The 13,404-nt window shown below is 47.3% G+C and overlaps 1 protein-coding gene across 8 annotated transcripts in view; it reads right to left on the minus strand.

Annotated features, from left to right (window-relative positions):
- Positions 1–13,404, minus strand: part of ELAVL4 (ELAV like RNA binding protein 4) — a 90,880-nt gene that overhangs the window by 6,823 nt on the left and 70,653 nt on the right. For all 8 annotated transcript variants that reach the window (XM_027110687.1, XM_027110682.1, XM_027110686.1 and 5 more), the window contains 2 exons: positions 3,221–3,374; positions 1,065–1,290 (listed from right to left, as the gene is read on the minus strand). In XM_027110687.1, the coding sequence (XP_026966488.1) occupies positions 1,065–1,290; positions 3,221–3,374 (380 nt within the window). The remainder of the gene's footprint in view (positions 1–1,064; positions 1,291–3,220; positions 3,375–13,404) is intronic.

Below are 13,404 nucleotides of genomic sequence, written 5' to 3' on the forward strand. Positions count from 1 at the left end.
CTCCTTGTGGCTAGATGGAAGGGCCTACTATCTTCCCATGTGATGTTCGAAAAAGAGAAAGACCCTTTCGTTAAAGGGAAGTTGGGACCTGGGTGGAATAAAATAACTATTTAGAATTATTATGGGTAGGTCAAGAATATTCTTTTTTTTTTTGGTACACGGGCCTCTCACTGTTGTGGCCTCTCCTGTCACGGAGCACAGGCTCCGGACGTGCAGGTTCAGCGGCCATGGCTCACGGGCCCAGCCGCTCCGCGGCATGTGGGATCTTCCCGGACCGGGGCACGAACCCGTGTCCCCTGCATCGGCAGGTGGACTCTCAACCACTGCACCGCCAGGGAAGCCCAAGAATATTCTTATCTCTTGCATAACAGAGGTCGGACTACCTACATGGTCAAGGTTGGACTGCCTACATGGAGAGAAATCTGCCTTTCAGAAATGTCCCAGGAGAAGGGGAATGCCCCGTTGCACCTGGAGCTTCCTGGAGGTTGGGTACCCAGAGGAAACACTAGTAAGGCTTGGACAAAGTCTTCCTCCTTGTCTTTCCGGAGTCTGCTGACAATGTCAGAGTAAAGGTAACACAGAAGAGAGGATCCCCTCTACCCCCACCAACCCAACAGAGTTACTGGCACAAGAAGGAGGAGGGCAGAGACCAAACCATTCCCTCTGGCAAGGATGTGCCTTCTGGGCTACTCTTTTCTTTGACTTTATTAAAAGCCACTGCTTTAGCTTTAAGTCTAAACTGCTGAATGTGGTCACTTATCTGTGATTAACTCTCGTTGAAACTGAACCTCCTTATTTGGTTAAATGAAGAAATTTTGTTTCAATCAAAGAATCTGAAGATTAATCACAGTCACAGCGGTAGTTTGAAAGGGGGCTTAGAAAAGCTTAGAAAAGTCCAATCATCACATTTTACAGCGGTGGAAACTGAGATTTGGGGGCAATTTCCCACAGTGATTCCTAGAGGCAGAGGTTCTCACCCCGCCCCATGCTTCAGGGCCATGGGCTTCCCTGGCTCTTGTCCAGCACTCGTGTAGCAGGGCTCTTTCCCCTGTGGGCACGCCTACCTGAACCTCTGAGCCTGGTGGTGAAGTGGGCCAGGGTAGCGCCGGTTGGGGGACTGGTAGAGCTGGGAGAGCAGGGCCTGGCTGGACTTCTGGCTGGGGTTGTTGGCGAACTTCACAGTAATTGGTTCCGTAGCACCACTGGGCTTCTGGCCATTCAGCCCTTTGATTGCTTCTTCTGCCTCAATCCTCTTATCAAACCGGATAAATCCCACCCCTCTGGACACTCCTGGGGAAAGAGAAAGAGCCTTGATAAAGAGTGAACAAACCAAACTGGTAAACATCTCCAGGAAGAGATGCGCTGGGTCCCATGGATTCCCTTGGGGAGTCAGCCCACCTGTGGGGCCAGGGCTGAGCCTGCCTTCCTGAATCTTTTTCACCCATCAAAATGCACCTGCCTGCATTTCTGCCATCATGGCCCTGGACTGTGACTCCTACCCACAGAACACAGGCATCTTTCTCATCTGTCCCTTCCAGCTCCCCCCCACCACCCTGCTCAATCCTCAGGTCTCCCTTTAGTTGCTGTAACTGATCACCCACTGTCCAGTTTCTAGTCCTCCAATGTGTCCACCACACCTGGCAACTAAATAATCTATTTGAAAAGCAAACTCTGACCATATTATACCAGTTAAAAACATCTTTTATACTTTTTCTGTACCTTTTCAATTTTTTACCTTGTGCATAGTACCCATTCCTCATTGCTCCCTATTCCAAACACAGAAAAACAAATGAAAAAAAACCCCACAAAAATCCCTTCCATAGCTCCATGCTGCACACGGATGAATTCCAGACTGCTTGGCGTGGCATTTAATGTCCCTGATGATCTCGCCCCAACCCCCTGTTGAACCTCATGTCAGCCATGCTGAACTGCCAGATACTCCTTGAACAGGTTATGTTCTGCCTCAACTCCACGCCTTAGGGTATGTCCTATCCACCTATTCTACAGGATACATCCTATCCACCTAGCATGCTCTGTCCCTCCTTCTTGCCAGATAACTGCAAGTCATCCTCCAAAACTCTGTTCAAACATCACCTCCTTGATGGAAACTTCCTTCCCAACAGTGCCCACCAGGCACAGCATGCCTTCTCCTGAGCTCTCGTTGGGCAACGGACAGCCCTAGCAGGTACTCATCACACTGGAGTCTTGTACGGGCAGGACTGTGCCACTTTCATCCCTGGTCGCTGGTGTCCCTCTGCGCAGCGTCTGGGGCAGAGCTGCCTTCAGTGAGGGTTTGTTGCATAGTCAAATGATAAACACATGCTAAATGGCTCCCAGGGGGTGTTTTAAATTAGAGTAGGTGAAAACCTTCTGTCATCAACAATGCAGCCTGGGGGTAAGTGGGGGGAGGGATAAATTGGAAGATTGGGATTGACACATACACACTACTATATGTTATACAGATAACTAATAAGGACCTACTGTATAGCACAGGGAACTCTACTCAATACTCTGTAATGGCCTATGTGGGAAGAGAATCTAAAAAAGGGTGGATATATGTATTTGTATAACAGATTCACTTTGCTGTACACCTGAAACTAACACAACATTGTAAATCAATTATACTCCAATTAAAAAAAAAATGCAACCTGGGTGCCTCTCTTACTGACAGGTGGTGGCCGCGGTTGCTTTTCTTTATGATGGCCAAAGTATCACAGCACCAGATCCTGGGTTATCCCTGCACTGCTGCTAACTAACTGGACAGAAGTCACATGCCCCACTTTGGACCTCTGTTTTCTCATGTGTGAAATGAGGCAGTGTGAGGTTGCCTCTAACTTTACAATGCTATCATTGGAGACAGAGCTATACATATAGGCTCTTTTCACATACAAAAGTAATGTTATTTGGTTGAGGGTTGAAAGAGACTTTGAAGGTCATTCAACCCCACTCCCAGCTTGATGGCTGAATCCTCTTTACAGCTCTGCCAAGTAGTTTAGCTGCTGCTGGAACAATTCCCACGATGGAGATCTCCTACTTCCCAAGATGGCCCATTTTAAATTTCGGCAGTTGATTGACAAAAAGTCTTTCTCTTAGGTCAAAATCTGTTTACTCATGACCCACATCCTTTTCCCCAAGTAACCACTACCTCTCTGCTCTTATGGGTCACAAGGCACTGGCTGGTGACACTGAGACACAAAATAACGGCAAAAAAATACTTAACCTGTGACTTGATCCACCAGGATTCGTGAGGTGATGATACGGCCATATTGTGAGAAGAGCTGCTCCAGTTCCTTCTGGGTCATGGTTTTGGGAAGGCCGCTAACGTAGAGGTTAGCATCCCTGATTGAGGCAGAGCTTGGACGGGCATATGAGACCTAGGAAAAGGCAAGAGGCGCTAAATCCATTACAGGCAACACCCTCTGAGTAGAGACTGAGTTGACAACTGAGATGACAGCCCCGCGTCTATCATTCTAACTCACAGCGTCAGTTCAAATAACTCTGTAGTTCAGATGTTTAGCTACTTTTGTAATAGTAATGAGAACCAGGAGAACAGCAATAGAGGAACAAGAGGAGAGCTGGTGATAACTTAAAACAAATGCACAGATAAGGGTCTCTAAGTGCAGAACGAAATAGCTACTGTATGGCAGCTGTTAAATGCAGAACTACCCACGCATGGAGTTCTGAAGATGAACCTCCTGGATGTGGGTGTATAGAGGATTTACTGTATCCAACACATAATAATCTTTGAAAAAACAAAACAAAAAAACCCCATGAAATTCTGCTCTGCAGATTTCTTTCCTTGCCAACCCCACCCCACCCCCATCCCCTTCTTGAACACATAAAAGCGATCAGGTTCTCTGCAAGATTTTTTTATGTCCCATCCTTTGCGTTGATCCAATCTGTTCCCACAAGGTCTGCTCTCGCTGAATGACAAAGTGCTGGTGAAATGGGGCTGAATGAACATCTGCTTGCGAAACTGGATATATGACCTTGTCATAACATCTGCAAGAACCAGTTGCCTTCTAACTTTGAGGCGGAGCAGATGAAACCACAATAAAAAAAAAATGAGGGCACGATGGAAAGGAGGGAGGGAGAGGGCAGTGGAGAGAGAAGTGAGCCTCACCGATGGTTATAATAAGTTCGACTTTGTAAATCTGTCCTCCCGGATCTCTCAACTGCTTTTTTTTTTTCCCCAAAAAGCTAACACAGAAGTGTAAACAGATCTGAAATTCCATCTGCAAGAAGCCAAATCTGTAGCAGTACACATAAGCAAAGCAAACCCCAGCAGTCATTAATTTTAGACTTTCATTTACTTATTTATTTATTTTTTAAGAAAACAACATCAGACATTTGAAATATAATTTACAGCTAGTCTAACAAAAGCACTTTCCTGCTAAAGCTATTTCTGGGGCGGTTATGGCTCAGAATAGATGATGAAAACAGTCATTTCAGAGCACATCTGACAATGTTGGACAGGGAGGGACCTATATGCCTTATTAGCATTTTTTAGTTTTATTTAATTTGTATAACCAATTCACAGGACCTGCTAAGACTATAGGGGTGAGTGAGTGAGTATGTGTGTGTGTGCTCTGCATACACAAAAGCATGTTTGCAAAAGGAATTATACATGTTAAACTGGACTTTTGGCATTAGGAACTAAACCTCCAGCAGGGAAGGAGACCTTGCATCTGAGAATGGGTCTAGCAGCGGATCACACAGAGGCGTGAAGGATGAGCAGACCCCCTCACCCACGGCACTCTCTCCCTTTCCATGCAGAGATGCCAGGTCCCTTTCTGGGTTCCACACCTAAAAATAGATGTTGACTCAACAGATAAAATGATGTGAGTGACTAATCTGCCTTGCTGGCCTCCTCCTGCCAATGGAGCAAGGCAGCCAGTCTGAGCATTTACCTCTTCTAGAAACTCATGGGTGGCCTCTGTAGGCTCTTTCCCAGCACATGGATGACACGCACAGAGGCCATTTCATGGAGGGTCCCTGTGTGTGTATCTGGGGGTGGGGACTGAAGGACCAAGAATCCCATGCGACTGCCAGCACAGGGCATCACTCTACACAAGGTTCTCCTCCCCCTGTCCTTTCAGGTTATAACTTAGCAGAACTATTTTTTTGGCATGAGGAGGGAATGGTAGGAAGAGGGAAATAAAAACATCACAGCGACATGTCTATGGTAATGAGGGTCACCCTTGTCTCACCCCTGCCAATTACTGACAAATTAATTGTCTGAATGATCTTCATGCTCCTCAAAAACAAACCTTCCCACCTCTATGCTTTTGTTCACAGGGAACATTTTTCCACCTACTTCCTCAGGTCCTAATCCTACTCTTTCTAAGGCCCAGATCAAATGCTACCTTCTCTAGACAGCTTTTCCTAATCTTACCTCCTCCTAAAAATCCCCCTCGCAGTGCTCTCGATGAACCGCACCCATGGCACTTAAGCCATCTGACCTTGATTTTCCATTTATCCAGTCTGCTGATTTCCTTGAGGTCATGGCTTGTGTATGTGTGTCTTATTCATCTCTGTAGTTCTAGCTCCCAACACAGAGCCCGATACTCGCAGGGTGCTTAACACCCACTGAAAGAGCGAATGAACACCCACGGATCATAATGAATGACTTGGGCATTCATAGCTCTTTGGGTTAATTGCAGCTTGGATTCCTCCACTTAAGGGGATCGCTGAGAGTTAAGCATTCTGTTTTCCTACTAAGTCATAGCTGTGTTTCCTACTAAGCTAAGAGCTAAGAGACATGTTTCCCATTCTCCAGTATCTGGGGTTGGAAGGACTAAATCTTGTTCGAGAACTAGACTTAGAGGCCTCTCTTAGCAAGCACTTCCTGAGGATCTACCATGAGCCAGGCATAGTGCTGTATGCTGGGGATACACAACAAGCAAGAACACGCATGGTCTCTTGCACTAAAGGACTTCCAAGTCCAACAGGGGCAACAGACAACACACAGCAGGTACTCAATAAATAAGTTGAATGGAAGAATGGTGCATATATGGACCAGTTATCATAATGCCACAAGATGTGTGCCATTCCAGGGCTGTATATTTGGGGCTGGAACATAGAGAAGGGGAGGCTAGTCTCCCTTTTAATTAAGGGTTAAAAGGGCCAGGAAGGAGACAGAGCTGAAGTGAGACTGGTGGTGAGGCAGGTCGTATCACAGCGTGTGGTGGGGTCAGGGAGCCATGGCCTGATGATAGCCCTCCTCTGTTGTGAGGACAAAAGAGATGATGAAGGTCAAGGGCTTAGCGCAGTGCCTGCCTGGCACCCAATTAATGCACAATGCATAGTAATGACCTTGATCCCCTTATTTTTGTGCAGCTAGAGCTGGGGTACAGGCGAGAGCAGGCCTGGGACAGATCTGCTAGGGAAAAGGAGCTGGAACTGGAAAGTCAAAACCATTTCCCCAAAAGAGGATTCTGACAGAGGCAGAATCTCAGAGAGGGAGAATTACTGTGACAGACCCCAGCCACTGAGCAGTGACACATCCCTAGGGTGAACAGTACCTCAACCATTCACCAAGCCTAAATCCCGCTTAGTTTTTCTCCTCTATTTGGAAACTTAGGTCTATTGTTCTCTTAGTTCCCTGTCTAGGAAACCTGCAGAAGTGGGAGTGGGCGAAAAACAACAGGAAAAGGATCTTCCCACATTCAACATGCAAATGCTTGCCCCAGTGTCGAAACTTTTCAAGTTTCTTCATACATTTATTAAACCCTAACTGACTGACTACAGGTGTCAGGCCCTTTGTTAGGCTGAAACATTTCTAAAAAAATCGCTGACTCTTAGCCCCTCCAGAGAGTCCGCCATTGCTGGCTTATTAACCCCACTAGAGCCCGAGGCTTCCAACGCTGTTAGAAGTGCCCTAAAGAACACTGTGCCTCAGACCATCAGGATCCTGCTCACTTCTTTCATCCAGCACCTCTGAAAACAAGACTGGTATTTCTACGCCCGCACCAATCTTGCTCTGGAGCTCAGGAGCTGGAGTGGGGAAGGGTAAGGGTGGCCCAAAGGCAGGTGACTGTACGAATGATCTTGATGGAAGATTTGCAGTCACTCCAAACTCCTTATCCCTCCCCATCCCTGCAGGCTCACAGTAACCTCTACTCTCTGCAAGGCTGACCGTACAGCACGGAGCTTATGAGACATGGGCTGGCTCCAGTACTCACGAGCTTTGTGACCTTGGGCAAGTAATTTGATCTCGATAAGTTTGTTTCTTTACTGGTAAAAAGGGGAACAATTCTCCTTTGATGGGTTATTGTAAAGAATGAAGACGACAGACTTAATGTGTCTAGCACATACCTAGAATTTAGTATCAACTTGGTAAATATTATTCTGTGATGACTCAGATAGGTTTTTGTGGGTCAGTCTGGGACTAGCCCCCATTGGGACACACCTTCCAATTTTACCACACAAGCAAACATCTGGAACACGACCAGTAAGCGCCTATAAAGCACCGTCCTCCTCCATCAGACTGGTCGGGGTCTGGATCATCCTTTATCACTTCACAGCCATGAATTTCCTTTAGCACATTCCTACAGATTCCACTGCCTCACATCCACAAAGTACTTTCCACATTCCAAAATGACTTTACAAGGCTGTTCTCTGCGGTAAGGCAGGCATTGTCATTCATCACTGATGGGGCAGCAGGACCAGGGCTGGGGCTGCCCCTTGCGACACAGCACTCACAGGTTCCTTCACCTGCTCACAGCCAGGGCTTGGCAAGGTGGGAGGAACAGCACGGCCTGGGGAAAAGCTTTCCTGAGTCATCGGGCAACACCTTGGTCCTTGTCTGTCCCGCCATGGTACAGAAAAAGAGAGCAGTTGGAAAGCATGATAAAGACGTGATCTTGGGTGCTATGAGGAGGGTAAGATGAGAGGAAAGGGGCTTCTTTAGGAAAACACTGGTATTAGAAGATGAGAGTTCATCCATTCCTCCCCTTCTTGAACACTTACTGTGTGCCAGGCCCTGTGCTGGGAGAGTTTTTGCTTTAAGCGTTCCACAGTCTGGTGAGGGAAGTAATCAAACAAGTGGAGAGTGTCATACAGAGGGCTGCTCCTGACAGGGGGAGACTCGTTTCCCACGCCCGGTGTTTCCTCCCATGCGGAGGATATGCCCCCTGGAGTAACATTCCAGGCCCTTTGTACCCCTGCAGCCCCTCTTCTCTGGGGAAGCGGAGCAGTGGCTCTGAATAGGCTTCAACAAGGGAAATGAGCAGGTGTGCCTCAGACTCTGCCTGCTTTCTCCCTTCTGGGAGCCAGATGCCAGCCGGAAGCCCACTTTCTACTCCAGGCTCTAAGTGCTATGGAAGCCGCCTATGCTCTCCTGTGGGGAGGCCTATGGGGTCCAGAGCACCTGTGACACAGTACGTCAATCTGTCAAAGTGTGGGGTTCCATGTTAGGAAGCCCATTGCGTCCACGGAATCCATCTGGGCCTTAATCATTAATAAAGAATTCAGGATTCCATAAGTTTTTCTCTTTTTGTCTTATCTTTCAATTGGTTTAAAACTGGGATGTACAAAACAGGGGTGTCATTTGTTGGGCCCTTTTGAATTACAAGGATGTCTACCATTAACTGGATGTTTTCACGAGCTAGGCATTCTATTCACAAAACTGCTAATCTCCACAACCGTAATTCATGGTAAGTGGAAATAAGGGTGACAGGTGACGCTGGTGAACTCAACAGAAAGCATTATCCTTGAAATCTGTTTCACAGAAACTTGATGTTGGAAGTGACCTCAAAAGTTCAGGGCAGGGCTTCCCTGGTGGCGCAGTGGTTGAGAGTCCGCCTGCCGATGCAGGGGACACGGGTTCATGCCCTGGTCTGGGAAGGTCCCACATGCCGCGGAGCGGCTAGGCCCGTGAGCCATGGCCGCTGAGCCTGTGCGTCTGGAGCCTGTGCTCCGCAACGGGAGAGGCCACAACAGTGAGAGGCCCGCGTACGGGAAAAAAAAAAAGTTCAGGTCAGGATGTAAGACAGCTGGCCAACCACCTTACACATTTCCAAAGACAGGAAGCTCACTACCTTACAAGGCATCCTACACCATCACTGGCCATCACTGATTATTGGAAAGTTCTTCCTTCTGCTGAGTTCAAACCTGTCTCCCCTGTAGCTTCCAACCTTCTCCTATTTCTATTCTGGCTCCACACACTAGGAGCATCCTTCCTGTCCTCTACCCCCTTATCTTGTGGGTCTCACTGATAGGTGATAGAGCATCAGTCAACTATATTTTGAGACAGGTCACTCCAAGGAGTTTCTCATTTATGTTACTTTAACTGAAATGGAGCATCTATTCTGGAATGGAGACAGGGGTTAAGAGCAAGAGTTTTGGGGTTAAAGAGATGTAGATTTAAATCCTAATCACTTACTAGCTATAAATGGTAAGCCTTGAGGTAAGTCACTTACACTTTCTGAGCTGTATCACTTGAATAACCTAGTTGAGAAGCTTTCTAATAGAGCTATTAGAGCGTTAAACAAGCTAATGCGTATACGATTCTTAGGCACTATGCCCGGCACGCAGTAAGTGCTCAATAAATAGTGGCTTGGCTACAATTGTTGTGTACTTAGGCCTTATGTCAGACACTGGGGGTACGAAGATGAATACAACAGTCCCTGACACGTAGGACTATTAGTCTAGCAGAGGAGACACACTCCTTTCAGAAGATCAGGCTGCAGATTTTCCCCTGTCTGCTGTAACACCGTACTCTCTGAGTGAGCAGAAACTCCCTAGAGCAAACAGATCCCTGGGGACAGACATTCCAGAGAGACCAGGAGGATGGCAGCAGAGAACAGACTCTGGTGCTTCCAGGGCCTTCTAGGGGCACACCCTCCCTGGGACTTCTGATCCCACCACCAGGAGCTGGGAAAGAAGAAAGAAGCCAGCTGGCTCCTAGAAACAAGTGTTTTCATTGTGAGGATCAGCTCACCCCTGTGCCCGTGGCTGCAGCCCTGCCCACAGGCAGGACAGGTGTCTGCTTATGTGGCCCCACTCCTCGTACTTCCCCCACCCACCACCTGATATATGATCTATGATTGATATGATATTCTTTTATCATGGGCAACCTGATGGTAATGTTTCTAATGAGCTCTGATTGTGCTCCTTGTTGCTGCTCAAAACCTTCAGTGTTCCTCCAGCACCTTGTGATGGAAGCTCAAATCCCTTACCTGAGCATCCAAGGCCCTCTGGGATCTGGCCCAGCCTCTCATCTCCTGCTAACCCCTCTAAGCACCCTATGCCTCAATTCAAACAAAATGTCTCTGGTTCTTACTATCTGCTCATCCTCGTGGCAAAATGAACTCCTGCCCATCCTTCCAGGCCCAGCCTGAGTGCCACCTCCTCCATGAAACCCAGGCACAAATGCCTGCTCTCTCCTTGGACTCTACAGATGATACACATTTCAGTGGCAGCAGCTATCACACCCTGCCTCCCATCACAGCCATCTGTGCTAACACCTCATCTGCCCAAATAGTCTGAGCATTCTAGCGGTCTCTGCAGACCCCCTGTGGCATCTAGTCTCAAAGCCTTACATAGGGCAGGAGCGCAATAACATTCTCTGAATTGAAACAAAATGTGTAATATACTGTATGTAATGCATTTGAGCTCCTTTCCCAGGCACTGACTCTGACGTGGAGAAGGAGCTAGAGGGAACCACAGATCTGAAGCGAATCCAAGAATATCATGAGAGTACTTCTGGCACAGAGTAGGCTGGATAAATAATTCTTTAAAAAAATGGTGTGGTGATAGAATTCGTGTGCCTTAAAACTTCTTTTAAAAAGTCCATCTAATTATGAAGGGGGATTATTGGTATCAGGACCTTGCTGTCTGTCTAGTGACCCCCAGAAGGGAGAGATGTGCTAAAGGTTTTATGGCCTGGTTAGCGGAAGAGCTGGTCTCAGACTCAGGGTGTAAGATACCGAGTCTCTTCACTAAACTTCAACTCCTGCATCTTGCTATACTGGTAAGACAGCTGTGGCCACTTGGAAGCTCCATGATACTTTCCACTACACAAAGTAAGACTCAGATTCGTTCTTTATGTATCTCTGAAACATGTAGATGGGAAAAAGTCTTCCCCTCTCCCCATGTAATTTTTACCTTAGGGGTAACCCTATTCACTATCATCTTCATGCTGGGGAGCATTACTCAAGCAATCCACTATAAGCCGGGACTACCTATAAGTGAGATATTATTAGTTCCATTTTCCAGACGACAAACTCTGGCTCAGTGAGCTCAAGTACTTGTCCAAGGTCACACAGCTGAACTAAGACAAAGCTGGATATGACTAAGTTCTGGGATCTTTCCGCTATGCCAGGCTATCGTGGACAGTGAAATAGAAGCTGTGTACTTGGCACAAACTGGTACTTTCCCTGGAAAGTTACCAAGCTGGAGAGATCGCGCTATAATATTTTATTAGTTAGACTTAAAGTTGGAAGGAACCATTCTGTAGATGAGGAAGTAAGTCCAGAGAAATCAACTAAGTTGTCCAAGGTCATCCTAGTAGTTTCTAACGGAGCTGGACCGGACTCTCCATCTGAACTCAGAGCTCTTTTGAATGGACAGCAAGGGGAAAAGGGAGAGGGATGTGGCTCTATGACCTTTGACAGACCAGCTGATCTGCTCTGGGGCTTCATGGTAACCATGGAGAAGTGATCCTTTATTCCCCAGGGCTGCTGACGTTCTAGGCCAGCATTGTCCAACAGAACTTTCTGGGATCTAGAAAACGTTCTAGATCTGTGCTGTCCAACATGGTAGCCACCAGCTACAGGTGGCTATTGAGTACTTCAAACATGCCTAGTGTGACTGAGGAACTGAACTTTTCATTTAATTTTAATTATTTTAAACTCAGATGTAAGGAGCCATATATGGCTAGTGGCTACTAGACAGAACAGCTCGAGGCCCAGGAACAACACAAAGTTATAGCATCTCAGAGCTAGAAGGAAACTTTAGATCATTTAGTCAGACTCCAGTCTGGTATAGGAATCCCTCTAAGTCACCCCTAATGACTCCATTTGCATGTGTCTGACAATCAGGGACTCACTACCACCCAAGGCAAATGATAGACACATAGATTCTCTTTCCAGATTCTTGACATATAGGATTGAGCCTCAGAGTCACTTTTTTTTCTCTAGAGAATGGAAAAGCAACCATTGTGGAGTGAATATGTGAGTGCAGTACTGTTTGGCCATCTTCCTCATTTGCCTCTGGACAACCCTTACAGCATCTGGTCTTTTCAAAACGTGGAGCTGAGAAATGGAGACAAGATACCAGGGATGGGTTGACCAGAGTGGACAAGAAAGGACCACTGTTTCCTGGGATCTGGAGTCCACAGTTCTCCTAAGACACCTGGGGTGTGCTGAATTATTTTGTAAGCAGCTCACATCACACCGTGGGATCTTTTACACTTGTAGACAGCTAAAGCCCCCAAGCCTCATTCCACACACTTCTGAAAACTGAAGTGTCCTTGTAACCTGCGCCTGACCAATTTTCTTTTGTAACCCAGACACAGGACACTGTGGATGACCTTTGAGATACTGGGAACATAAGAGCCTCACTGGGCAGAGTAAGGGAACTGTATATCCATCTCTCAAACTCCTACACCTGTATCTGAAATTAATCACTCAATGGAAGTTAACAGGGCGCTAGGAAGCAAAGCAGTCAAACGGAATGTGTCACAGGAGAGAAAGTGCCTGGTACAACTGGGGCAGACGGGTCTCCCGTTTCCACTGGTGTTGCCACCCCCTCTCTTCACTCCTCGGGGATTCAGTGATCCAGTCGCCCCTGCTGACCTTGGCAGGGAAGCATTCCCACACCGGCTCTGACTACAGCCATAATGGGGGAGGAGAGAAAATGCCTTTTTATTATTAACGAGACGGAGGGAGGTAGTCTATCATTTCTGGGTGGGGTGATATCTGCCAGCAGAAAATGATCTGCTAACTCTCCGGGAAGCATTAAGAGCAGTGATAGGAGAAATAATTGCTTATGCCAAGAGCAAAGAAAAGATGCCTCAGCGGAATGGAGGCCCTTAGCAAGGCAGGTGGATTGCGGGCGCGCGGAGGGAGGGAGGTAAGGCTCCCTGATGACCCCTGGCAAGAGAAAGCAGCAGGAGGGGCAAGCTGGAAACTGCAAAACTCAAGTGTGGAAAGATCCCCCGGAGGCACCGTTAGTGCTATTAGAAGAATAACGCGAAAATGGAGAAATGGCTAAGCAACATCAGAGCAAGAGGCTGAAATAAAGGAGCTGCTCTCCTTTCCGGAGAAGCGAGGGTTTTTTCTCCTTCCGAAAAGCCTTCACTCACGCACCTTCCCCTCCTCTAGCTCTGCTCCCTCCGGAACCGGGCTGTTGCCTCGCGATAAAGCTTCTCCTTTACTCTCTCACCTCCTCTCCTGACTG

Source organism: Aethalodelphis obliquidens, unplaced genomic scaffold, assembly GCF_003676395.1.
Source record: "Aethalodelphis obliquidens isolate GAN/ISIS:26980383/991018 unplaced genomic scaffold, ASM367639v1 scaffold9, whole genome shotgun sequence".
NCBI classification, from domain to species: Eukaryota; Metazoa; Chordata; class Mammalia; order Artiodactyla; family Delphinidae; genus Aethalodelphis; species Aethalodelphis obliquidens.